Source organism: Seriola aureovittata, chromosome 1, assembly GCF_021018895.1.
Source record: "Seriola aureovittata isolate HTS-2021-v1 ecotype China chromosome 1, ASM2101889v1, whole genome shotgun sequence".
NCBI classification, from domain to species: domain Eukaryota; kingdom Metazoa; phylum Chordata; class Actinopteri; order Carangiformes; family Carangidae; genus Seriola; species Seriola aureovittata.
The window spans coordinates 13,518,380-13,545,949 of NC_079364.1; the positions used below are offsets into that span (position 1 = coordinate 13,518,380).

Here is a 27,570-nt window from a genome sequence, read left to right on the forward strand (position 1 = left end):
GATAATGGATTAATCATTGTAGCCATTTTTCAAGCAGAAATAGAGAAAAAAAGATAATGGTTCTCTGATTCTGGCTTCTCAAAAATGAAGAGTTGCTGCTTTTCTCTGTTTAAAAATGAATGTCTTTGGGTTTGGACTGTTGGTCACACAAAACAAGACATTTGAAGATGTCGCCATGGACCCTGGGTAACAGGGATGGGTATTTTGTCAGCATTTTCTGATATTTTATAGCCTGAAACAGTTGATAATTTAATCAACAAAATAATGATGAGATTCATTAATCATAAAAAGAATCATTAATAGCACAACTAATTGTAATAGTTTATTAAATTTGTTAATGTAGCCTGATTTCAGACAAAGCAATTTCAGAAAGTGGAAGTGTGAAGATGTGTTGTCCATCTATTAGGATTTTTGATCAGTTTATCATAACATTGCTTCATGTATAGGACTGGACAATGGCAACTGAAGTAGCCAAATTGTTGTTGTTTTTGTTTTGGAGAACCGACATACATGTTTGTTCCACTAGGGGGAGCTCGAGTACAGCTAAGCAACTGCTGCTTTGTTGTAATTGAGTGGCAGAGGTCCTCCTTGTTTATTTATCATATCAGGTTCACTAGTGCTGAACCATCAGCTTTAAATAAAATTCATCCACCAGGCGGAATTTCATAACATTGTTATTTTAGTGTGTGTTTTTGTTGTTTTTTAAGTATTAATATTGGAAACGGGGCCTTTTTTAAAAAACAAAAATGACACTAAAAGCTGCCATGTGTTAGACAAAATGGTTTATGGTTGTTGTTTTGTTGTCATTTGCTTCATCAAATATTCTGTCTACACGTGTGCAGCCGATGGCAGAAGAAAGATCTGTATGAGTTTCCCACAAACTGCACACGTTGTGGTCACAATCCGTTAATTTATCCTCATCACTGTTAGAAACATCATAATTTATCATCAAAGTCAGCTATAATCAAATATTACCAGTTATTATTAACTACTTCATTGATATTGTGATTAAGACTATTGCTATTATTGGTAATATTGTAATTACCAGCCAATATCTGTAGAACTATTAGTAGTAGTAGGCTATCTGTTGTATTTGTTGTATTCACATGCAAAAATCGTGCAGTTTTTGCAGGTTTCTCATGCGTTGGGAGCGAAACAGTCAGCCGTCGGCTCTTTTGTTCCGAGAGCAGATTCAGTGTGTGTGTGTGTGTTTGTATGCTTGCCTGCGTGCGTGCGTGCGTGCGCGTGCGTGCGTGTGTGTGTGTGTGCGTGAGAGAGAGAGAGCGAGAGAGAGAAAGAGAGAGAGAGCGAGAGGGAGGAGGGCTGTCTTCGGGAGGATACAGCAGAGTGAGTGAGGAGGAGAGGGAGAGAGAGCTGGATGCTGACAGATTCCCTGATAGATGGTTAAAATGGCGAAAGCTTGTTCGACCCCAGCGAGCCACCAAAGTGTAGCACTGTAGGTCGGAACATGTAGTAGCCGAACCTGGATTTTTCTCTGTGTGTGTGTGTGTGTGTTTATTTTTTTTACCCCCCATCTATTCACCTCACATTGTTTTCTGCAAAGTGCTGGAATATTTTCTAGAAGTGTTTAAATGGCATCCACAAGGCGCCGCCGCCTTGTTCCTTGCTTTTTGGGAATATTCCTAAATGCTTTAATCGGTAAGTAGCATTATCTTACTACCGGAGTGTGAAAGCTCCAGAGACTGGACAGCCGCTGTCAGTCTGCTGCTCTCCGGAGCCTGGTGCATGCTGCAAGCGGCGATGAGTCCGTTACTGACCGGTAACCCTGAACTTGGCCCCTCTCCGCTGTCCGTTAGTATTTGGCCAGTAAATGTCAGTGTGTAGTCTGGTGCTGGAGCCTTGTGCACTGCGGCATTTATACCTGTAGGATAGTGAGGTGCATATGGATACTCGTGCTACTGTGTTGTTAAAATTATATTTATGTGCATTCTGCAGAACTTGAAATCTCATAATGGGCTACTGGTGTTGTTTTCACCCTCACTTCATATGCACAACATGTTCAAATCCAGATGGCTTTTTGAGCTCTTGGATGTCCAGGCAGCACCGTAACAATACACGGTAGCCACGTGCAGTGCAGTCAGCAGAGTTTCTGAGTTGTTTCCATATTTATATCGATAGGAACACGATTTGAAGGTTGTACGGATTATTCTACTGAAAGGTGTTCAATATAGGTGCATTGAGAAAGTCGCATGTAGTCGCATTGCACTGGTTATAAGTCCTGGAGAAAACACTGCACAGTGGTGGTGCCTGTTATCAGAAGTGGTTTCCTAGTTCTCCTTAAGGCTGCCTTTTAATCAGGTGTCTCAGGAGCAGTATCAGAGCAACTTATCTCATGTTGTTGGTAATCACATGGTCTTAATGTCACCAGTTCAACTCATCTAATACTCATAAAACTTACGAAGACAGAGTATTTTTTGTAGATTTACAGGCTGTTGATTTGAAATCAACTGTTGCCTTTATCTCTTATCGCAGTCAACATATCCAGTTGCGTGACATAACTCTTCAGAGGTTAAAAAGATACATGCTTTCATAAGTAAAGGGAGTTTTATTTCATAAGCTGGGGACTTTTAAAGCTGAGTTCTTGACTGCTCAGTCCTAACAGCACACCACCCCGTGGCTGGGTGAAATGACAGTGGTTATTGCTCTGAGGATGGATTAAAAGACTGTAGTTATTGCCTGCTGGGGAGAATATTTGTACAGATTAAATGTCAAGACTGTCCCTCTCCTCCTTTTCAAATTTTCCTTTTCGGCCTATTGTTCATTATGATAGACAGTTTCTCTCTCTCTATGTGAGGCCCCTTAATTCAAAGGCAGGAGAAAGTATTGAGTATTTGCAAAGCATACCACACAGGGTCCCACAAAGGCCCCCACTGGAATCATAAAGGCTAGTACACAGTGGTTCATAACATGTCCAGTCAGAGGGCTGGGAACAAAAACTTCAGAAACATGGCTCTGTGATGGATGTAATTCCAATCTAGCCATCACATTGAAGAGACCGAGCTCTTTCAAGTGCTTGTCTGCCTCAGAGATTAGATTCAGTTTAGATGAAAGTACTTTTTATGACATTTTAAGCAGAGTTAATATGAGCGACAGAGGCGTTAAGACGAATATCTGCATGGGATCTCTTATGGATTGAAGAGCTCAAACTCTGAGGTAAAATACAATAGATCTTTCAGAAGATGTCATCATAAGAAGATCTTGGTTTATCAAAGGCTTTGAATGGATTGGCTGAGTTAGCTCGTGCCTTTCAAGCTTCGTTAAAAAGTACTATAAGAGTTAAGTCGAAGCATGTATGAGAAAAATACTGAGACTTAACTTTATTACTGTTTATGTTCCTGCTTATTAATATTGCTGTAAGCTCATTTATTCTAATCTAAAGCCACCAGAATGAATTTGGTCTATCATGAGTAGGATTAGGATTAGGGCCGTTACCACAGATGAATACTGTGAGAGATGACTGTACAGTACATTGACAGCAGAGAGACTGGCCAAGAGAGGTGAACTGTGCGACAGCTGGCCTATCTGCTATCATCACAACATATGGACTGTTTCTCAGCATTCTTGTGTTGCATTTTTACTACTGTAGCCGATACTAATGTCATGTCTGTGCACTCATTACTGAGCTGCTGTTATTATAACAGGTGAATACCAGGATACTTGAAACTACATGTTCTTGAGCATTAAGTATCAATGCCGTGCACATCTTCCTCCTGGAAATATAATGATGGACGGAGATGGATAGAGTCCTTCACTCTTGCACTTGTTTGAAATGCAAGTACAGAACTTTCTCTGTGCATGCTGGAAGACACGTTTAAAGAAATACTCAATACACATTAAGTCTGTGCCTATTTAATACCCCACCACTCATGTGGACAGGTTTCTTCGAAGTGGAAATGCTGCTTCAGTTTTCAACCTACAGTTCAGTGAGGATAAATCCACAATCTTTGTTCAGTGTAGCAAACATTTCAAACACACTTAACATGATGACACAGCAGTCAATCTACTCAGTAATGTAAGAATATGCTGTATTTATTGTGGTGAACAGGAATTTGTGGCCAAAGAGCTGCAACAGATGGAGAGGAGAGAAAGCAAGTTATTTAGCAATAAAAGACTCTTAATCTATAACTCTGTACTACTCCTTTAACAATATGATATTTAAATGCATTAAGTGGTATTTATAAAACAATACTAAAACTGCAGTTGATCAATTAATCATTTACGTCATTATTTTTCAAGCAAAAACACCAAACATTTGATGTTTCCAAGATTTCAAATGAAAAAGAATTCACTGCTTTTCTTGGTCTTATCAACGAGTGATTATAGAAAATGTAATATTTTGTCAGACAAAACACGTCATTTGATGATAACACCTTGTCCTCCAGTATGCGGTGATGGATATTTTTTCACAGTTTTCTGAGGTTTTACAGATCAAAAAATTGAATCAAGAAAATAGCCAGCAATGAAAATAATGGTTTGTTGCAGCTCTAGGCTATACTAAATCTAAGCAATATAACACAGCATTATTTTCATTGGGCTATCATTTGGTATGATGTGCAGCAGTCAGTCAGTAAACCATTATATCCTCACTGCTGCCTGTAAGAAGCCTGTGGTGTGTGTCCTAAGCTCACTTAGCTCTGTCAGTGTTGCCTGTGTCTGCTAACTACATCTGTCTGTCAATAGCTGGTGTGTGATCCTCTCTTTACTGTCAAAGCAGTAAACCTTTGTGCCAGCCAGCCAGCCACACTTAACAGTGAATAGTAAGCCAGAGCATGAGCCACATTTAGCCAACACTTGTCTCTGGTCTCACCCAGTAATCCTACATGCCAGCGTCTCTTTCCTCTGCAAAGAAAGAGCATTAGGATGTGTGTGTGTCCGTCTGTCTCCTTATCTGGCCATGAAAATCCACGCTTGTATAGATTCATGTCTGCGAACACGTGTGTCTGTGGACAAGCTTATTCTCAACACCAGTTTCTGCAGCTGTGCTGTCCTCTCTCCCTCTGCTCTGGATGCTCAGCCTTCACAGATAACCTTAAACCACCTAGACCACACAAAGTGCAGAATCCAGCCATTCCCTGTTTCTTTTGTCCTCTTATCTCCTTTGTCTCCTTGGATCTGTCTTATGATTCAGTGTTGTGTTCAAAATGATTTTTTCTGACCTTTCTCACACTGTTGTTTGTAACCTTCTAACCACCCAGAGCTCAGAAATGCATTAGCTGGTCACTGTAGCAACAACCTTTATTCGTTAGAAAAGCCGCAGCCCAAGAACTTTCACATTGTTCCAGCTAATGGAAGAAACTGATTAATTGAAGTCACAAGGAAGTATATACAACATCAATAAAGCTGTTTAATCAACTCCAAATCAATGACATTGTAACACGCTGAACACTGAACCATCATTATCCTGCTTGCTGCGAGGCTTGATAACACTGACTAATGTGATTTGACAGCTGAAAGTAAAAAGCCTCCAATATATTTCAGTCAATCTCCACAAAGGAAGGTTGAATGTAAAACACTTTCATGTGCTTTGCATCCGCGTATTTGTCCAGAAGCGTTTTATGCAGTAGATAATGCTTTGCTTCACTTTGAGAATTATCCATGTGTTGATCAAACATGAAGTGTGACTGACTGGATGTGTGGCTGCGAGCTCTTTGCATGCTATTTTTTTCTGTGCTGGCTGCTTCCTGTGTGAAAACTTGATTTTTGTTGGACCAAAGGTAACGGAGCTCTGTGGCCAGCATCATTTCGGTAGAGCAGTAGCCCAGGCAGTGAGATCACTGCCTGCCAACTAAGGGTTAAATATTTCTCCACTGCCACCCCCTTGTTTTTCACAAGTGGTAGCACTGATGTCTCTCTGGTCCCATGGCCATTTTACTTACCGTGCTTGCTGAGTGAAGAAAAAAAAAAAAGGGGGGGGGGGGGGCACATAAAGAAAGGATACAGTGCAAGATGAGAGGAAGAGGAAATGTTTCTTTATATTATACTCCATATGTGATCTTCATGAAGGAGTGAGTCAGTGAATTCCTTGCTTGCACCTAAGGGGAAGTATTGCTTGGCTGGAATTTGAGGGACGAAGCCGGAGGTTCTCTGTTTTGACCCTTGTGCTTTGCCCCCCCCCCCCTACCGCCCTTCTATAGTCCCCCTCCCACCAGATTCCAGGGCCTGGGGCAGAGACTGGTAGTGCTTAGTCTATCAGCAGCTGAAACATGATACCAAGAGAGCCCGCTAAGCTCCTCTTTTATAGTACCAAGTCAGGTCAGGCTGTTTACATCCTTTATTTATTGTTCTCCCACTCCTCCTACTTTACCCTCAGAAACCACAAATACAGAAAATTGGATCTTCCTCACACCATCATCAAGTGGAAAGCATCACTGTCAACAAATATTACTGATCTGGAGAATCGTTTTGTTTTGATGGGTGAAAAAAGAACAAGAGAACACATCAAACGTACAGCACAAACAAGGCCATACATGGGAGGGGAACACATACTCTGGATGCATTCAATCTATAGCCTATAAGTTCCCTTGTGACCGTAGCCTGAAGGTAGCTAAGTCAAGGCTTTTTATTCATGAGGTGTAAGGCCTAGTGAGCAGCTTTCACTGACATGACATTGGAAGCATTCTTCCTGCTTGTTCAGGTGTCAGGGTTGATATGAAAAGTATTGCTGTTACAGTTATGACCTTGGATAGTAATTAGTAGGTATAGAACTCGAAATAAATAGAGCTTTAATAACTAGTCAGGAAATATCAGGATGAATGAATTGCACAATACTTGTAATAATACTGCATGTGCGAGATCACATAACCCCTGTTTTAACCTATATTTGATTTTAGAATTAAGACTTTACTCATTACTTTTAAAGCTCTCCATGATCTGGCTCCTGCATATATGTGTGAGCTCTTGTGTCCACATGTGCCTGCACTCATCCTCAGATCCTGCAACAAATCTCTGTGAGCAATCCTGCAAAATCCAATCCTGTCTGAACTTTAACCTAAGGGGATTGTGCATTTGCTGAAAGGTTCCCCAAACTCTACAGTCTTCCTGTTGACATTTAAAGGAAAGTGAGAACACTGAGTTACCATGAATTGGTAGAGAGATGGGCAACAGAGGTCCACAGCAGGACTCAAACCGAGGATGGTGTGGGGCATGGTCAGCATCTTAGCCGCGAAGCTACAGGGGCCCCCCTTTATACTGTATATTTCACAAATAAGTCTTAACTTAGTGTGCACTCATTTTCTTTTTCTCAAGCTGTAATGGAGTTTGACCATGATAACTGAGCAAATTCCACCTCTGCTGAGATGAAAAAGCTTTTTCAACTCTACAACAAAATAGAGTTATCCAGTCAGATTTTTCTTTTTTCTGTCTAGCCAGTGAAAATGTTACCAGGCTCACTCACTGGTTAGCACTTTATAACCAGGACCGAAAAGCCTGAAGCCCCCATAGCCTCACGTGTTTGTTTAGAAAGTGGCAGGTGAATTAACCAATCGCATTTTCATTTGTAGTGGGTGGGGCCAAAAACCATTGCGTTAGACCTTCCTAAGAGCTCGAGGCCAGCGCTATGGCACAGGGTTTCCTATTCTATGTCCAGGGTTTTAAGTTAGTAGACCCGTGGTTTCAGCCAGTCAGTCAGACAGCAGTCACTTCCCCGGGTTGATGGTCTCGTTAGTGTCAGTGTCTGTGCGAGACGCTTCCTTTGATTGTTTGTTTTTAACTTGAGCGCAGCCCTGAGCTCAGCTCACTCTGAACCGAAGGTACAGCCGCGGTGTTTCTGCTTTAACAGCATCGTGCTGGGCAGGTGACAGGTCTGTTTACAGTTTATGTATGTCACAGCACGGGAAAGTGGCGAAAATTGGCATGTTGACCCGCGTGTCATGTCTTTAGGTAAATGAAAGACTCACGGTCCGCCACAGGCAAACACATAGATTTAATGAAACGTTTGAACAAACTAAAACTCAAGATTGTGAGAAATAAGATGATTTCAGCAAAGTTAAAGGTACTTAAGGGGAAATGAGAGTGAATAACTATGTAAAAGGATTTATACCACTGCTTTGTTTTACATGGTCAAGAATGAAGATTAATGCTTAACTATATAGTTATCGTGTGTGTGTGTGCGCATGTGCGTGTGTGCCTCCTCAGGTGTGATGTGCGAAGCAGAGCTCTCCTTCACCCTGGAGCCCAGCGACATCATCGCTGTACAGGAGCAGCCCCTCATGCTTCACTGCCAGGTGGACGGCATCCCCCCAATTACAACGCAGTGGAGGCATAACGGCCTGCTCTTAACTCAGGACCAGCATCATACCACCTTCATCAATGGCTCACTCCTGATCGGTCACTTCCAGAAGACCAAATCCGATGGCTCATCTGACGAGGGCGACTACGAGTGCATGGCCCAGAATTCTTTTGGGCTGGTGGTCAGCCGTAAGGCCCGCATTCAGGCAGCCAGTAAGTCAATTCTTTTGTCTTTGGCTTGTTTAGTTTCAGGGCTGGATTTGCTTTTGAGGAGGCCATAAAAAAGTTTGTGTCAACATATACTCACTGTAAACCTAATTGGGTTTAAATTTGTGCGTTTTTTCCAAGTTTTACTTGTTAGTCCACAACTAACATGATTGGCCATGGTACTGATTTTTATTTTTGTTATTAGATATAACCTTAAGATACCAACATAATAATTTGTCTGTGCCTGATTGTGTCAGTAAGTTAAGAAATCATGATTGAACAATGCAGTTTAGACACAAGTTTAGACAGAAGCTGCAACCACAGCCACTTACTTAGGTTTGATTAAGTTGTGCTCTGTGTTCTCTACAAATGTAAACATTGTAATTGAAATATGGCCTTAAGTAATCACATTTCAGGCCAGTCCCAGTCATCGGGGTATTGCTGTGCATGTAAATGTACTTAATATCCCTGGCTGTGGAGTGATTTGAATATTTTAATATCATTCTTTGAGTGTAATGAACTTTCTGATGCTCATCTACAGTGCTGCTTAGAAATTCAAGCCTTTGAGTTTAGCATTAACAAGTGCTCATGCTGGGAGTCTCCAAGCTGCTTTGTAAGAGTGCAATAAGCTCGAAGCAACCCAGCAGCCCACTCCCTGTAAGAGGCATCAAGATAAATTTTCTCTGGCTCAAGCACCAAATCTCTTATTTGAAGTCATTCTAGATCAACATTAATGTTCCTAGCATCGTTGCTGTGGTTCATTTTTAACATTATATCATATCATAGTGAGACAGTCTGACTCTCTGTCTTCCTCTCTTCTCTTTTCTCTCACACACCTACAGTGCATGTCTCAACTTACTTTAAATCAAAGGCATCAAGGATGTACGCGTTCTTCTGTGGACACACTGAGATGTTTCAGCAGTGACTTTAGAGATACTGTACTGTTCCACACTGTGCTGAGTTAAGACTTTTTGAAGGCTCTGTTATGTATATTCTGTAACACAGAGATTGACAAAGGCTCGCAGAAGCCTGTTGATTCCCGGGCTGTGTGTAGACAGCATACTGCTGTGCTGTTGTGGCCAATACAGCTTTTCCACTCAGTGGGATAGGGAGGTTAGCATGGACGTCTCACTGGCCAAAGGGAAAAGTCACTTTATCTCAGTGGCTGGCGCTGTCAAACACATGCAACCTTTTAAGGCCTCACTGAAGGGTTTTTCTTTTCAAAGGTCAGATTTTAGACGCTATTTTACCACTTTGTTTTTATTCTGCACCAGGGAAAAGTCTGTTTAAGTTATCTGTATGGTCCCCCTATTTTTTATTTCACACAATTACTTTGACATAGTGGTAAGAAAGGATGAGGAAAATGAAAATCCATAGATATATAAACATGAACAGGCTGCAAGGAAAGCAATAGAATTATCCTGATGATTTTTACTGCAGCAATGCACACTAAAATTATATAAAGCTTCGATATTTGGCAGCATTCACTAGAAGTTGAAGTTTTGTTTTTCACTTGAAGTCCTGGCTTTTTGTTTTCTTGAAATCTGTCGTGAAAAAATCTTAATCAGAGTTGGAATCAGTTTCATTACCAGATAGATGGATCAGTAATGGTAATTTTGGGTAATGGTTACAAATTATATAATAATCAAGTGTAATTTTAAGGTTTTGGAATGTAATATTCAGCAAATTGATCTTTTTTAAATCAAGTTTAATGCCTTTATTTATACGAGTGTAGAGCAATCCTCCATCACTCACATGTTTCTGAAAAATTGAATGCGGGTTTAATCTCAGTGAATGAACCTGACCTTGGCTGCGTCTCAGAGCTGGTTGCTCAGGTTCAAAATCATTCATGGTGCATTATTCTGTTTTGTGCGGGCTTTGCTCTCCTGCAGACCTTTTCCAGGTTTTCCTTTTGACTTGTATTGATTAGGAAGGGACCAAAGGATTACTGAAAGTCACATCCTGACCCCTGACCTCTGACCTTTTGCAGTGTGTTAAGCAGTCTTTTGGCGAGGCATTGACTGAGCAAAGGCTCTGCAATAACTCCCTAATGGAGTCTCACTTCTATCAAGGTAGCAAGAAGTCACCACTATGAAAATAATCCTCCAGGGACTCAAAAGATAAAAACATCTCACTGTAAAATGTTACCCATCACTTCCCACTAATACCTTCTGTATTATGGAAGATTTAAAAAAAAACAAACAAAAAAACAGTAATGTCGCCATTTCACTGTGGGTTTGACCATGTTTTCAGTTTTTATTGATTTGCAGTGTTTGAAAAGAAATGCCCCAATTCTTTTATTAGTCAAATTAATGGGGCTTTCGTTGCTCCATTAATTGTGGCAGTTGACTTGTTGGGATCTTGTACTTTCCCTGTTCACTAGCAGGCACGATGGCTTTTTCCTACCTGCATTGTTTCTGTTAGGCTGTCCTGAGAAGGCTTTATAGATGATGTGAACTACTGTATACTCAAGAGGGGTTTGGACAATTACTGGTCCATTTCATCCTCTCCTGGCCCACCAGAGTTCTGCACAGGGCATATATTATTTAGTGTTTTCATTTTGTTTTTGAAGAAAAATGGCCCAAAACAAGTAAATGATCTCCTTACAAAGGTCAGTGACTAGTGTTTGTTTCTTTTTCTGTTCCAAGTGTTTGTTAATGTTGATGCTCTCTTTGTGTATTTGGGGTAATTTGCTGTGTTATAGACCCTCTTACAACAGATCTCTGACTTGTACCACTGTGATGCAATGGGTGGTGTGATTACTGAAGCCTCTTTATAGCCCTCCCAGTGGATAAAGCCTCCATCTTACCCTCCACACTACCTCCCTCCATAAATTTCACTTTTTATTTGCTTGACAACCATTTGTGCGAGCTCACTGTCGGGGGCTGGTGTAGGACGGACTCCCCGTTGCCCCTCTAAATCGGCAGTCGGTCCAGGAAACACTTTTTTCCTCCAAAATGTTATCTCTTTGATGGTCGGTTTCTCTCTCTCTTTCCTCACTTTCTCTAGGACCTCCTCATTAGCTTAGGTTCAGGAAGCTTTTCATCATTTGGATGAATGACAAGCCTGGTACAGTGGGCCCGGCCAGGGCTCCTGCCCCTCCCCCACAGCAAACCCGCGTCACCAGGCAACACACCACAAAAGCCCCCCGTTACAAAATAGCTTTTAGGATCAATTGAAATGACTTGCTTTTGTCTGTTTGTCTGGATTTAATTGGAAAGAGTTGAAGCTTTTTTAGGAAATAATTTATTTTTTTTCCAGTCCCATTCATATGTGGAGACTGTAATTGACCTCAGGGACTATTCGAAAAGATTTGCAAACACAATATGAAGTGTGCTGAGAAAAGGCAAACTCATGAGCATGAGGAGGGTGAAAACACAAACAGTAAAAATGCAATAAATGAAAGTACAATAACAGTGCATTATATGTGTTATTTATTTTATAGACTGCTCCAGTAGTGATGTAGAGCCCTTGGCTGCCGGATGATAATTTCCACCTTGTTCAATAATGAAATCGTCATGGTAAATTGTGCTACCATTACAATGGTAGGCTTCTGAATGAGACTTTAATGAAAAAGAAGAACCCAGGGGGCCGTAAAGGATGAAATAGAAGACATAGGATGCCTGTAAAAGTGTCTCAGTTTATACCCATGCCTCTCATTTGCTTGAATTTAAATCCTCTTAGAGCTGTAAATGTAAATGGGTGTGATGTTGACCAGGCAGACTCAAATGTGTAGCTGTGGCAGATGATGAGAAGTTGCAACATGCTACTCTTAAAAGCTGTGTTGACGGCTTGCCACTAGCAGCCACTCAGACAGCGGTTAGCGAGAGTGATTTATGGGGAGCTCATGTTAGTTTACACGAGAGTGTTTGTATGCGTGCATGCGTGTGTGTTTGGAGGGTCGACGGTGGGCTCTCCATCACCCTCCGACCTTCCTGTCCCCACCCCTTTCATGGCCTCCTGCCTGGGTGAATGCTGAAGCTCCATCCCCGCATCTCCTTGTAGCTGCCTTTGTCTGTGAGCCAAACCCTGCCCTCAATCGGTCCCCCCTCCTACCCTTGCTCCTCTGTGCGAAGCAAGTCATCTCTCTGTCATATAGATTAACCAACTAAATGCCATATAAGCCTGTTCTGACAATTAAACACGAAGCCTCTTAATGTTTTCTTTTAATCCTTGCTAAATCAAAATTAGTTCATGCAAAAAAATCAACTGTATGTTTGACATCGGTGCATGACTAACAAAAGAACACTCATTGTATGCCACAGAGCAAATATAGGATAGTCATCGCTGGGTTCCTCTCCCTGATATCACTGCTCTCATTGATATTCATGTCTTGAAAACATCACATAGTAGTAGTGCATACGGGCATGGCCTAAGACTGCCCTATTCCTTCCTCTGGGCAGGTATGTGGGCTGATGTTAAACCAGAGTGTTCCCCCCCTGCTGCCTGGTCAGCGCCCCTCCATCTGTCTGCCAGTGTGTCAGAAGGATTGAGGAAGAAAGGGCTTTTTTCCTTTTTCTTCTGTACTGATGAGGCGGGCTGAAGGGATGAGAGCTCTGACCTCTGCTGTGTAATGACACAAGGAACTGGTTTATTACTGTACACCTGCGGACTCGGATGTCATTGCCTGATTATCCATGCTCGATTTGAGCTGATTTAGAGTTGGCAACAATGAAGAGGTTTCATTGCTTCTTTTAGAAGAGTGATCTGTTTTTCAGAATTGGTTCAAAATGGGTCGTTTTCCTATACTGTGTTGTTACATACGAGCAAAGGCAAGGGTAAACAACTGCCACCCCCCATCCCCCAGCCCCCTCTCTCTCATGTCTATAAAGATGCTGTTTGTCCTCTGTTGTTTTTTTGTCAGGAAGCTGAATAAACAGCAATACAGAATGTCCCTAATGAAAACTGGATATTTGCATTGACTAATACTTGAGCTTGTTCAACTCTCTTGTGGATAAGGAAGCAGGGTGAACCTCTATTATTTCTGAAGATGGTACATCATTGACCTTGAAGCAGTGGAACATCACCAAGGGATCCTGCAGTATGCCTTGTTGTTTTACTTTACTGTATGTCCTTATATGGTGGTGGCTGTCAGTGAGATGCAGTGTAAAATTTGGTTTCAGTGACATTTCCAAGCCAATTAAGACAGTTTAAGTCACTTTTTATTAATCACTTATGAATTAATTATTAAATACATGAATTACTATTTATGTTTTATACAGTATTGATAATGCTGCTTTGTTGGAAACAAAAAGGGCATGCACCCCAACTTGCTTTGCAGAATAACATCAATTGCATTCCCCTCTATCCCCACGTGTCAAGAATGAATTGCTAATATAAGAAAATCAAGAACACGGTAGTTGCTATTGTGCTTGAATCTTGAGCCATGCTGACAGGACTTGGAGAGCTATAACAATGTTCTGTTAGAGAGGAGCTGCTTCATAATGTGAGGGATGAGCTACTGTATGGAGCAGAACATTTACCCTTATGCTCTAAAAATAAATGCCCGTGTAAACAACATCACTCTGGGAAATCGAGCCACTAAACAGGGGAAGGTATATACTGACAAGTGGTGAAACGGCTGGGTGATAGAAATGTTGAACTTTGCCTAATCCTCCAGAAGCACTGTCTCCATGTTTGATGTGGTTTTAAGCCTATTTATGTCTATTATATAGTGATTAGTAACACATGGAATTATGTTATGTGTGTTTGTGGGACCGAAGATGGGACTAAAGGAAACAGTAGTTAACAGATGGTTGGAGGCTTAAATGAGCCTTGTGGTGCTACAGTGGTGCTATGTAGTAGTCTACGTCAGTCAAAGATGTAAATAGTTGTGAAATAATTTAGGGCTTGAAGTCTTTTTATATCTGGCAGAAGCATTTTGTCAAGCAAATACCAAAACTGGATGCAAGATTATTAGCTGTTCAGATGGGGATAGGTTGTACCTAAATCTACATATAATTTCATGTTGGAAAAGTAAAACAATTAAATTTATCTGTCCATCAGAGGTTGTAGAAAATCATGTGCCATTCAACATTTAATGTTCTTAAGACATTTATTTCCAGCTTGGTAACTGGATTTTGTTGGGGACTATATGAGTAGGTTATAGAGAGTTAACAGTAAGAGATCCAGAATTCAACGCTGAGGGACCCAGTAGGAATATTTACTAGGACTGGAGTATCTAGAGACTGAAATGACTACTCTTGACTTGCCATTTCTTTCTTTTAAAAGTGCAATGCAGTAAAAGTTACATTAGTTGTACAACATTTGTTTTCCTTTCTTATTATACTATGCACATTTCTTTTCCAGCAATATAAATTATTTAAAAATGTGCAGATACAAAATGACGAATCATTGTGACATGAGTGTCCAGTCCAGATGGATGAAAATGTGGGAAAGACAAACATTAAATTAGAGTACAAAGTAACCACTGATCCTTTGGTCATCAACATCTTGGCTTGATGTCATTTTTTTTATTGGTTTAATTAATTCAAACATTGTATTCTTCCTGTCAGTGGTGCTCTGTATATTTAACAGATCTATTTAGCTCTTATCCAGAACAACTTAAAATGCATGAGCAAACTTTGACCTTGTGATCACAGGATGCTGCCTCCTTCCACTGTGCCAACTTTTCTAGCAGCTGCTCTCATCAGCTGTGTACACCGTAGCTGATCATCCAGATAATGCCCATTCAGATAACATCTTTTTATTCCACTGTCATACAAAGGAGTGTTAACTTTGGAAAACATAATACTTAGTAAGTAAGTGAAGGTAGCCCCTAACAATGTGAGGGGATTGCGCCTTTGCTTGAAGTTTGTGTTGCGTGTGTGTGAGTACGTCTGACTGCATTTATGTTTGCGTGCTCCACAAAGCGGGACTCTGTTAATGAAGTCTGTGTTGGTCTGCGGATGTCTCTGGGCCACCCTAGCTACTCTCAAACAAACAAATGAAAAAGGGGCCTGAAATTCCTTCTTCCTGCTTTTAAGGCTCATGGGAGGAATTCCTAAGTAATAGAGGTGAAAGGTGAAAAGAGAGAGGCAGAGGCCGGGACCAAAGGTTGGACGAGGCGGACCAGTCTTGCAAATGCTGGAGTCTGGCTTTGCAATCTATACACAGCAATCTTGCATTGACCTGTTTTGATCTGGACAAATCCAGCATGATCTCCTCTCCAAGGGTTTCGTCTGTACCAATGAATCTTGTGTTTTTCAAGCCAGCGTGTGTCTTTTCGTCATCTTCACTTCGACCGGCCCAATGCAAGAGTGTGTTTGAATTGTCGTCTTCCAAAGTGAAGACAAAAGGGGCTTTTTTGCTTACTGTTTTAGGTGGTGAACCTTCATCAGTATCAAAACGAGGATGTGGTTTAGATTACGGTTAGGCAACAGGGAATCAAATTTTGTCAATAGAGGGTTCTCCTAAGGACGAAGGCATGCCAGTATGTGGGTTTGTGCTGAGTGTGTATGTTGGTGTTCCTGTGATTCCAGGCTTTCACCAGGGGCTTGGGTAGCTCTCGCTGCTGCCCCGTCACCACGCTTCACTACACTTAACAGAGCCTTTATGGTCAGATTGTGCAGTTAAAAGCCTTTACAGGGTCTGCACCATCCACCAATAAAAACACCAAAACTCCCTCTTCCTGTCTTCTCCTTTGGCAGACATTTTGATTTGCATGTGTGAAAATGTGTAATAAGGACGAAGACAGAAAGGAGGTGGAGCCAGTGGTGGATATTAGTCGGTGTTATTAGTAGTAGAGATAATAGTGAACATAATAGTGTTATCTAACATTATCACCACCTCAGTTGTTCACAGACACACACACACAGACACAGACACGTAGACACACAGGGCCCCTCAGTCCAGTTTTCCACTTTGTTTAAGCAGGGATCAGGAAATCTTTCTGTGGTGGCCAATGAGCAGGGGAGTGGGAGACAAAGGCCAGTCAGTGATGGGAAGGCAGCAGCTCTCCTTTGGGCCTCAGCCACCTCTCCCCTCTCTAGCCCGTGTGTGGTTGTGTGTGTGTTTGTGTTTGTGTGTGTTGGGGTACCTCTTGGAGCAGAGCAGCACCTATTGTTAGTTGTGAAATGCAGGGCAGTGGAGTGGCTGGGAACAGGCAGAGGCTGTGGAGATGTGCAGCCTCTGGTGGCTCTGCTTTGTGTTGGTGGCCAGAGCGTTTGTTCTCCTGACCGACTCAGCTAGCTGAGGCCCCCTTTTGTCACTGCTGACTCCGGGTGGGTGTGTTTCCCCTTGCACCCTCCCTCCCCCTTCTTCTCCCTCTGTTTCAGCTCTGACTTAGAAATACAGGGGTCAGAGGTCACGAGGGGCTGGACGATGGAGAGGGGGGTTTATCTGGGAAACGGTGACCTTTTTGTGTGCACTAGGGCAGAATACTCCTCCTCTTCTTTTTTATTCTCCTCCCATTACTTTTCCCCTCCTCCAACGCTCAGCCTCCTGCTCATTCCCCAGTGGGGACCCATCCCCCTGTCTGATGGCCCTGGGGCAGTGGCAGTGACCTTGGCTTTGGCTGTGAAATAAGGTGGCCCAAACCTGCCACAGCACCACAGCTCTAACCTTGCCCTTTCCCAAACAAGCAACGCAGCAGCCTTGAAGAACAACAATTTTTCACTCACGCACAAAGGACATTTATTTGTCTCTCTCACACGGTGTCTGTTTTCCATAAAGGCTTAACAGTTCATCTCTGAGAATAAAAGTCAAATCTATATGACAGTATAGTTCTTCACCTCTGTTACTGCCGTTATTTTCACACGTTAATTACAATACAGGACTTGATGACTGATTGATTTTGGGCTTGGCTTGAGAAAAATGTGACTTTAATTTTCTTCACACAATTACAATGATTAGCTTCTGCATTAAAGCCGCTATTTGACCGCCACACTGATTGCACACAACATATTTTAAGTCCTGTCCTCAAAGTGGAGTTTCTAGCTTTGCACATTGAGACTTATTTTCACTTTTTTGATGGAGGCTAACTGGTGTTTGTGTGCAGGGAATAATGAGGGAGGGCGAGCAGGATACCATGAGAGATTGTGGGAGGAAATGATTGAACCGTTTTATCCTCTGTGTTCGTGTGCATGCATTGCAATTTTCTTTTCTATCTTATTCTGAAATAAGGGATTTACTGTGGAAACATGAACTCATTTGGATATTTACTCTCTTCTCTCCATAGTCGTCGCATAGGGACGGCGCTCCAGAAGTGTTTGGGGTTAAAAGACTGTCAAGCTCCAGTGTGTGTGGAGTTGGTCACCAGGGATGGAATGAATTCCACAGGAACCAATTAGAGGAGGTTGTAGCTGGCATAGGATGAAAGATTTCTGGGGTGGCCAGTTTCCGCCTGACAACCTGTTTGCAATGTCTGTAGTTTTGTTAGCATGTGTCACTTTTGGGAATCTAATTTGCAAACTCTGCAGTTCATGTAGTTTATATTACCGTTTATTATTACAAAAATCTAACATTAAATCTGGTAAATTTTCAGTATTTGAGATCTTACAATGAAACGTTGGAGATCTGTCATTGAGAGAGCTTTCTCCTCAACATATAACAGACAAAAAGCCATGTTTTACAATATTCAAGAACATTTCTAAACAATTCCTCATTCCAGCTCCACCTTCTTATGTCATTGTAAATTGATTATCTTTAAATTTTCAAATTTTGGGCTGTTGGCTGCACAAAACGAGATATTTGAAGACAGCGTCTTGGACTTTAGCAAATTGCGATCAGTGTTTTTTTCACTATTTTCTGACATTTCATTAGGCAAACTGGTAATTGATTAATCAAGAAAAAAAATCTTCACATAATGACATCCTAGAAATAATAACAGCCTGAAATTCCATGAGCATTGATTTGAAAGCAACATGATGTGACATATAGTTTTACTTTTATTCGCTTTATTTGCAGCATATGTCAAGAGTTTTCTTTGACAGCAGTTAATTTAATCTTGATAGAGAAGTGTAGGTGACTCGGCAGCATTCATTTGAGTTTTCAGAGTCGCAGAGCAAAACATGCTGCCATCACTAAAGCAGGCAGGGGTAGATGAAAGCGGGGAGAGGTAGGGAGTGAAATAGATGGAGCATGTGCCGGTGGTCTCAAATGATCTCTGGGCCCCTCTGGCTCTGGAGGCTGGACCTTGAACCAGGAAGGAACATTCCATTCCAGTGCTGTGCCGTGACCTCCTGAACCCGACAGCTTTGTTTCGAGGGCAGCTTTTGATAGGCAGCAGGATGCAAAGCAACAGTGGCGGGCTGGCTTAGCTTGAAGAAGCACGTCTCTGGCGTTACAACATGCCGGAAAAGTGGTCCCCTGACCCCAGACTCATAATTCATCCCTGTAACGTGCACATTACCTAGTCTTAACATCAAATAAATGCACCGACATGGACATGTGCACACTCTGGCACAGGCTCATGGTCAGTGACTGTACATACCTGGACCTGCTGCTAGTAAAAAAAAAAAAACTGCAGCTAATGTGCAGTGTGCCTTCCTTCAACATATAGACATGTTACTGAGGCCTTTTTTCTCTCTCTCTGAAAATACGACTGAAACATTTAATTCAATTCCCACCTCAAGTGATGTTTTAGCAATTTTAGGATCCATCACATGAGATGTTTCAATTGGCCTTTTCTCAGTAGCTGCTCACGAGATGAGATGTGTTTATTTTATAATCATATAAAGAATTTGTATCATCCTTTCAGCTGGAGCCTTAAATCACATTTATGAATGTATCTCAGCTTTTTTTTCCCCATCTTTATAGAAGTGATTTCATGTCATGTGTTAGTAAGTCATAAGGTGGACTATTCCAGCGCCTAGGTGTGAAAAGATGAAACATGATGCTAGTGGCCCTCTTCATTTGCCAGCATAGGCATTATTTGTGAGTGGGAAGACAGTTTTAGAGGGTTAGCTGGCTGATGGCGGGCTGGAAGAGCCTCTGATATGTGCTTATGTCTGACAGCTTATTGTAGTGCTCCTCCCATTCACTGCAGGGAATAGACGAGATGAGAGCATGGCAGTCAAGACAGCCAGCACCACAGGCTGCCTGTGTGTTCTTTGTCAACCTCTGTGTTTTGAGGACAATGTTTTACATCATATCTAATAGCAGTGTACAAAGATATTGATATGTGAGTGAGGGACTGCTCGGAAACATCCCAGGTGTTGACTTTCAGTTAGGGAACAACATATCACAATACTGTAAGGTAAAAATAATCATTTAGTGGGAAAACACACTGATGTTTAATACTGAGCTCCCTCAAATGTTCAAAACAAGAATAGAATAGAGGGATAATTAATCAAATAGTCGTTTCACAGAAGGTGAATGGGAAACTATTTTGATAATTGATTGATTTGTAATTTTTCAAGCAAAAATGGCAAAACATTTCCTGGTTCCAGTGTGAGGATTTGCTACTCTCTTTGCCTTGTTTGATAGGAAACTGATTTTGAGAATTTTTGGGACTGTAGGTTGAACAAATCAAGAAATTTGAAAATGTCACTTTCTAACATTTTATAAACAAAGAGATTAACTGAGAAAATAATCAGCAGATTAATCTACAATGAAAATTAAGGTTGGTTGCAGCCCTAAGGTGGTCCGTGCAGACACCTGATAAAAAAAAAATATCTAAAGAAGAAGCGATAATCCTGAATAAGTGACAGGAATTGGATTTTCAGTAAAGAGTCACTATAGAAAGACAAATTCTATATTTTATTCCATCGTTCATAAACCCAAGCCTTCAGATTCTTTTTTCCATGGAAAAACTGTTTCTCTCAATTTATGTAAATCCAGAGCTGCTCTTTGTTTACTCACATCCTGAAAATGGTATTTCATTATCTGATAGAATGGATACACTGTCGCAACAAATAGGGGATCTGCACAGTCTTTGTTTGCACACACACACACTATAGGTAGAGGCAGAGACAAAGGGCTTTCATTTCTCACCCACTGTCTTGTAACACTAAGTGGTTATGACAGGGCCTGCACTTGCCTCTCCTCTCTGTCTTGTCTCTGCTCCTCTTCCTCCGTGGTTATTTTTCCTCGTGAATTGGTGTGAACTAGACTGCATGCAGTGGGCGTGGCAGAGGAATCGCACATGTGCATACAAAAGGAGCTGGGGGTTACTGACTCCATATTAGCATGAATTCATCAGGATTAGCCAGTTTGGAGGCACGGGGTGAAGGGGGGGGGGGGGGGGGGGTGACTGCAGTCAGCTGGCAGCCTGAAAGGAGGGAGGAAAACAAGACAGTGAAAAGAAAAGAATAGGAGGCAGACTTTTGAGTTTCCCTGCTGTCTCAACAAGAGCATGCGCTGGTGACAATGTCTCGACGAGGCGATGGCAATTTTCCATACATTAACAACTGCTGCTCTCTTTGTGATTATATTAAATGCTCAATGCTCTCAGAGGGCGGTTGTCACTATGGCTGCCCAGGAATTATTCTGTATTTATTGCTTCTTTTTTTTTTTTTTTCCAGCAAGTTTTCAGCATGTCTGTTTACATGTCCATGAACGTATGTCTGTGTTGCAGCCACAAGTACCTAAAGGCGTGCAGTTGTTGAGTGAAGTATCTCCCCACCTATCTTGTTGGTAATGATTGATGTAACAGCATCTCTCTCCCCCCAGTAATTCAGCTCATGTTTACAGAGCAGAGCATCTGGACTTTTGCTACTTCCTTTCTTCATCCTGTGTTTCGTCCAGTATGGGCCAAGGCCCAGACTTGTCCTCAGTAAGAAGATGATTTACCGAAAGACGCACTGTTAGATTTTTATGGTCTTTCCTTCCTCGTCAGCCATTCCCTGTGTCTTTGACATAATTGCTAGCTCCTCCTTTGCTGTGTTGTAGACCCATTGCCCCCCACGAACGCATCTCTGTTTGCCACACACGTGATGGCACTGTGTTGCCCGGGATTGTGATTAATGGCCACAATTCAGCCTGAAAAATTCCCTTGAGTGGGTGCCAGTTGGCTTACGCAGAGAAGAAACTCATTACTGCTGTCAGTTGAGCTGATGGAGCAGGGGAGGACTGTGAGAGGCTGTGCCGGGTGTCTGTGTGTGTGTGCGTGCATGTGAGGGAGAGAGAGAAACTCATTCTTGTGCATGTCAGTATGTGCATGCATGTCTGTCCACCTTTGCCGTATATAAGCCATCACGCGTGAATAAGTGTGCCCACGTGTTTTAAGCGGAGAGTAAAAGTGACAGTGTGTCCCAGGGCTCGTATCCAAGTAACATGGATAATTTCTCAGAAATGAATGAGCCTGATTCTTTCAGCACCCTGCACACACAGACAATCCAACTTAAGCTTTTTAATGAATAACCTGTGCCCCCCCATGCTGCTTTATGACCACAGTCATTCTCCCTCGCTGTGTGTCACATACTGTATGTTTGGAACATATGGATTCTTGTTTGTCTATTACTGCACATTCCCATCCTCCATTCACAGATAAACTCTTATCTCAGGCAAGGTAAATATGGCAGGTAGCGAGAATATTACTCTTACTTATTAGTCCTATGTTACAGCCAATTCTTTTTAAATTAACGGAAAGGTTTTCATTTTAAACACCATAATTGCCTGTCTATTCCTATTAAAGATTATGTGGCAGTGAGAACGTGAAGCTAGAAGGAGGATGAAAATCAGGAAAGAGGAAAGGCAGAGGAGAAAGCAGTCTAAAATGAGGTTAGGCCTGCATAATATGGATAAGCATAGATGTGTGCCATTCACTGAGAGATTGCTATCTACATTCACTGACACTACAAATGCTGCCAAGATGAAGATTTAGGAACATTCATATATACATTTGGGAATCAGCTCCATATGTGACTCAGGCTTCTGCTTTGCTGCGTGTAGTTCGAAGAGACTGGACCAGAGCTACCAGAGAAGTTATTTTCGTTAATCCATGTTTTTTTGTAAAATGCATATAATATATGAATTGTGAATGTATGCTTTATATTACAACATATTACAACAATATTAGCAAATGTGTTTTCTTACTCTTTGTCATGCAAACATTATGTCCAGCTATTTTACACCATTGTGGGGTAAATGCAGGAATTGGGCAGCCTAGCTAAAACCACACAGATGAACGTTTTGCAAATAATAATGATAGCTGTGCTGTTATATTGTTGTTCTTGTAAAACTGTTGCACATACAGTATGTTTAACATTCGAGAGGTGGAGGGACCTTCAGACTTTGAATGACTTGATGCAGAGTTGTTATTGCATTGCATTATTGTTACTTCTTGGAAAAGTAAGCAACCAGTAGTCAGTTTATAGATAAACTTAGCCATATTAGTTAGCTAGCTAATGGTTGTTGTTGTTGTTGTTGATACAACACAGCTAGCTAGCTTGTTTGTCAGTTTATACAGGAATTCAAAAAAGATGAATATAAATATATGTGTGTATGTGTATACACATAGACAAAGAGCAATATATATATATATATATATATATATATATATATATATATATATATATATATATATATATATATACATACATACAGCTGCTACAAATCTTACTAAAAGCCCATATTTTATTAAAAAGTTAAAGGAAATCAGTTAATGTTGAATTCCTTCAATCATTTTGAACAGTAAAATGAGCCGAAGCCCTAGTCTTGGGATTTGCATTAAATGGACAGTTTGAGATTTCATATGTGCAGTTGTCACTCTGCTCTGTTGATGGATTTGTTTATGTGAATTTTTGACAGGATTGCATTTTTGGAGGCTGTGATGTGAGGATTTGGAAATCACTAGGGACACTAAGACACAGATGAATGCCCAGTGGGAACCACGCAGCTGAGGCACAGTGGACCTCCCACTTACAACTACCAGGGGCTTCTGTGTGTATGTGTGTGTGTGTGTGTGTGTGTGTGATGGAGTAACGAACGGGTGAGATTTACACAGCCATTTCAGCCATTTGGGGAGCACAGTTTTCAGGGTGCTATGAGATGCAGTGGAGCGCATGGGCCGGTCCCGCCCTGCGTCTTTCAGATGTCCCGTGGGAGTGCCAGATGTGGGGTCATCCATCTACCCCTGGTTCAGACCAGCCCCCCTCCAAGTCACTGTCAGATGCACCCTCTCAGAAAGGGGACATACACACAGAGGGAGACACACACACACACACACACACACACACACACACACACACACACACACACACACACACACACAAAGGTATATTAATCTCTGAAATTTCTGTAGACATTTACAGCAGCGATGTATGATCAAGAAACAGCAGCACAAAGGAAAGACTTTTCTGGAGAGATTCATCCTTGCCTCCTCAAAGTGGCCTCCCAACCCAACAGTTGTCCTCTAATGAGGGGGAAGTAATGAGCGTTAGACTGAGGAGAATTGTGATGCCAAATGTCCGTCCAGGTTGTTATTCAGAACCACTGCTGTCTGCGGGCCTCACTTATTTCTGACTTCACAAAACAGGAGGCGGGGACAAGCCAAAGAAGAATTTAATGGCATTTCCATTTGAATATAAATGTTATTTTACCCCAGATGTCTCTGAACGTTTTAAAATATTTCACTCTCTCCAACACCAAGAAACAAGACAGGGACAAAGCCGGTGTAGGTTTTTGCTTTTTGTGCAGTGTACAGTGAATGAGCTGAATGAGAGGCTGTACATAATTCGTGTGGATATGAGCTTGTATATTCTTGTAGGATGGTGGGAGAGGCATCTCATTTTAATTCTCAAGTAGGCAGTTGCATGCTGAGGTATTGGTGATATTAATTAGATATGTGGCCTCTGGGCAAGTGGAGAATGGCATTGTGAAGACACAGCCTCTTCCCAGCAGCAATAAGGTGTGAAAAAGGAGAGTGTCAACATCTTTTCTTAAGGTTCATTACTCTTGACAATAAATGCTTGTAGACTGATGTTTTGGGGGGAAAAAAAGAAACATGATCTTGGAATTGACTGAAAATACCAAGCACATATAAAGAGGAGATGTAAATTACCCCTCTTGTTCTGTCTTGTCTTGGTGACACTGTGTGAATGTGTGAAGAGTGCACGTGCGAGTAAATTAGGTGAATTTCTTCCTCTTCAGCTAAATAATTTTGAGCACAGAGCCTTAAGGAAAGCTTATAGCTCCCCGAAATGCTCAAGAGAAAAAAAATTCATTACTATCAGCTACCTAGCAAGTTAAAAAGAGGAGAAAAGGTGGGAAATCAGCAGCCTTCAGAGAGGCTGCATCCCGACCCACTTAATCTCAGCTTCTGTTCTAGGGGCTTTCAGTTCTTTATGTGTTTTGCCATGAGAGGTTTCTTTCATCAGTTTTTGTGAAAAGCGGAATATGTTTTCTGTCTGAATTCTCAGCTAAATGATTTCTGATACAGAATTGAACAGAAAAACTTGAGCCGAGACGGTAATTGTGTACGTTTTCAACAACAGCAACAACTACAGCTCCGATGAGCCATAGACGAGGAAAAGATTCTCAAATTCTCTCCAATGAAGAAATTAAGTTAGTATCATTATTCAGCTTTATATAAAGAAACCCTCTATTTCAGCCATGACAAGGGGATCTGTCTGGGGACACCGCACATGCAATGCTCTTAATAAGGTGGTAATTTAGCAGAGGGACAAACAAAGGAGGGGGGCAAGTTAAGAGGAGATTGAATTCTTTTGAGTAGAGGATTCCAGGCTCCAGTTATAGGAGAGTACCTCTTTGTCTCTCTGTTTTTCATGTCTGTCTTTCTTTTTTCAACCAGAGCAGAAGCAGAATTTCATCCCCAGTGTCCAACCAGGAAACAGAAATAGAAAACTGTAGGCTGCATATTGATTTAAGAGAGGTATTGTTTTCTTAAACCTAATAACTTTCAGGCAGTAGCTGTACAGAATATCAAGATGATAAGAACAAACAAACTCACACCTGTCCTTTGCCCTCTTCTTCCACCAGCCAGGCAGGTCTCTCTCCTGCATCAAACTTTTAGATGATCAGGATGGAAAACATCATTGCGACCGGGGCTCTGTGTGTTTGTCAGTGTAGAGGTGCCTGTGGGTGTGTCTGAGACGATGCACAAGATAAAGCCCCATGAGATGCCGGATGGTGCTGTGGTGGGATGAGTGTGCATAACAAAAAAGAAGCGTGGGCCCACCTGCATGTTGAAGAGAAAGACATCCGTGTTGTAGAGTAAACTAGATTGTGTGATGGGCAGCGTGGAAAACACACACACATCAGAGTAAGTCTCGGTGAAGTCTTTGAGCCCGTTGGAGCCGTCTCTCTGATTATCATGAGAGATTGTTTGAAGTTGTTTAATGAGTATGCAGTTTTACGCCCAGTTAGTCCTTAAATGATACAAAAGACCCGCTCTTTTTGTTCCCGCACATCAAATCCCTTCTTTGTTGCTTGTGAGACTTTGCATGCACAAACAAATCTTTTAAACACTTATTAATTTTTTAAATTAAAAAACGGAAACAGTATCAACAAGTTTGCCACACTAGCAGTTAATTTCAAAATCAGATGCTACTTTTCATGGCACTGGTTGGTTATCTTAACCCTCCTTTCTCTTTTGTCCTCCCCAAGCTCGCTCACTCTCTCTTTTCTCTCTCGCGCTTGTGTCTAATCTTACCCCAGCCATGACTGGGAATCATTTAAATAATCCTTTAATTTTCAGCATCTGTTGTCCTTTAATGGGTCTCTCTTTAATTAGGGTCTGCGTGTTGAAGTGAGTGTAGGAGGCTTAGTGTGGAGATTTGGGGCGGTCCAAGGGAGAAGGGGCTGGGGGGTGCTGGAGTGGGAGGAGCAGAGGCCGGACGATGGGGTGTGGTGGTGGAGGGGGGAGCTAGAGGTGGCGCAGTAGCTAGTGGTGTGACAGAGGCACAGGCACAGAGCAGGGCACCAAGGGAGGCCCAGGCTTTGTCCCTGGGGTGGAGAGGTTAGAAGGGGTGGGGAAAAAAAATAACTAGACAGTAAGCAATGTGCCTTTCCCATCATGCTGTGTTTGTGCAACAAAAAGCTTTTATTTTCTTACTTATATTACTTTGCTGCTAATAGCTCATACATTAATATTTACACTGATATAATTTACACTGCCTGATAATGCTGTTTTAGTATTCAGCACTGGCTACCTTGACTGGCAATGTAATAGTGTTTGCCACCAAAGGGTTAACAGTAACAGTATAAAAAATAAGAATAAGATAAGATTTTTTTCTTATGTAATGAGATGAAATAAGAAATAAAAAAAATTGCTTTGCCACATTTACCGTTTGTAAAGAATATTCAAAAACCCTCATGATATTGCACAATCCAGAATAGGGCTGGAACTAATGATTGTTTTCATAATCATTTAATCTTTATGTTATTTTCTCTCATTTAAGTGCCAGAAAACATAAATTAAAAAATTAGAAAAAGAATTCCCCAAAGACCAAGCTGAAATAATCAAATGGCTCTTTTGTCCAAACAAATGCTCAAAACCTGAAGAGATTTATTTTCATATCATACAAGACAAGAAGAAAACCAGCAGTGAATTTTAGTCGTTTTTGCTGTGACTTAAATGATAAGTCGCTTGATGATTAATTTTACATCGGTCGACATTCAATAGTCAATTCATTGAGTAATGCTTTCAGGTCTGATCCTGACAACTTTATGGTAATGCAGCCCCAAAAATTAGAACAAGGTCTAAATTTTACAAACTGCACTGCATTGTCATCATCAGCAGATTGAGTTTGCTCACTTGACCTCTCATCTCTACAACAGTAGTGCTAATTATAGAACTGTTATGTCGGATTGCATTAAAATGTACATGGGTCTCTGTGTTTGTGGTCACTCAGCGTGTCTTCTGTTAATTTCCTTGGTTAATCGAAGAAGAAAAGTTAAGCATTTTTGTCACTGATAACTATTGTAGCATTGCTGCTCCTTCCACCTCCTACTGGGAGCCTTAATAGCAGCCATCAATCTCACTATATTCAACTTAGTGCACACACACTCCAGAGTATTGATCAACCCCAACAGACTTAAGGACAATCACACCACTGGAAAGTCCAATGCAAAAAAGCTTGGAGCATGAGCAAAAGAGGTAATTAAATTCTAGTCAAAATGGTTTTGTAATGTGAGAGGGGAAATTCACTGAAGTAAGAAAATCTGTCATGTTCAGCTGTGAATATAAGAGGTCAAATCACCAGAGGCAGGTAA

General features: G+C 41.4%; 1 protein-coding gene across 1 annotated transcript in view; it reads left to right on the forward strand.

Annotated features, from left to right (window-relative positions):
- The first annotated feature begins 1,387 nt into the window (after positions 1 to 1,387).
- The window catches only part of igdcc3 (immunoglobulin superfamily, DCC subclass, member 3), a 58,679-nt gene continuing 32,496 nt past the window's right edge, over positions 1,388 to 27,570 (forward strand). Inside the window, exons 1-2 of the mRNA XM_056387853.1 lie at positions 1,388 to 1,659; positions 8,155 to 8,460. Coding sequence (XP_056243828.1) covers positions 1,593 to 1,659; positions 8,155 to 8,460 — 373 coding nt within the window. The 5' untranslated portion in view covers positions 1,388 to 1,592. The remainder of the gene's footprint in view (positions 1,660 to 8,154; positions 8,461 to 27,570) is intronic.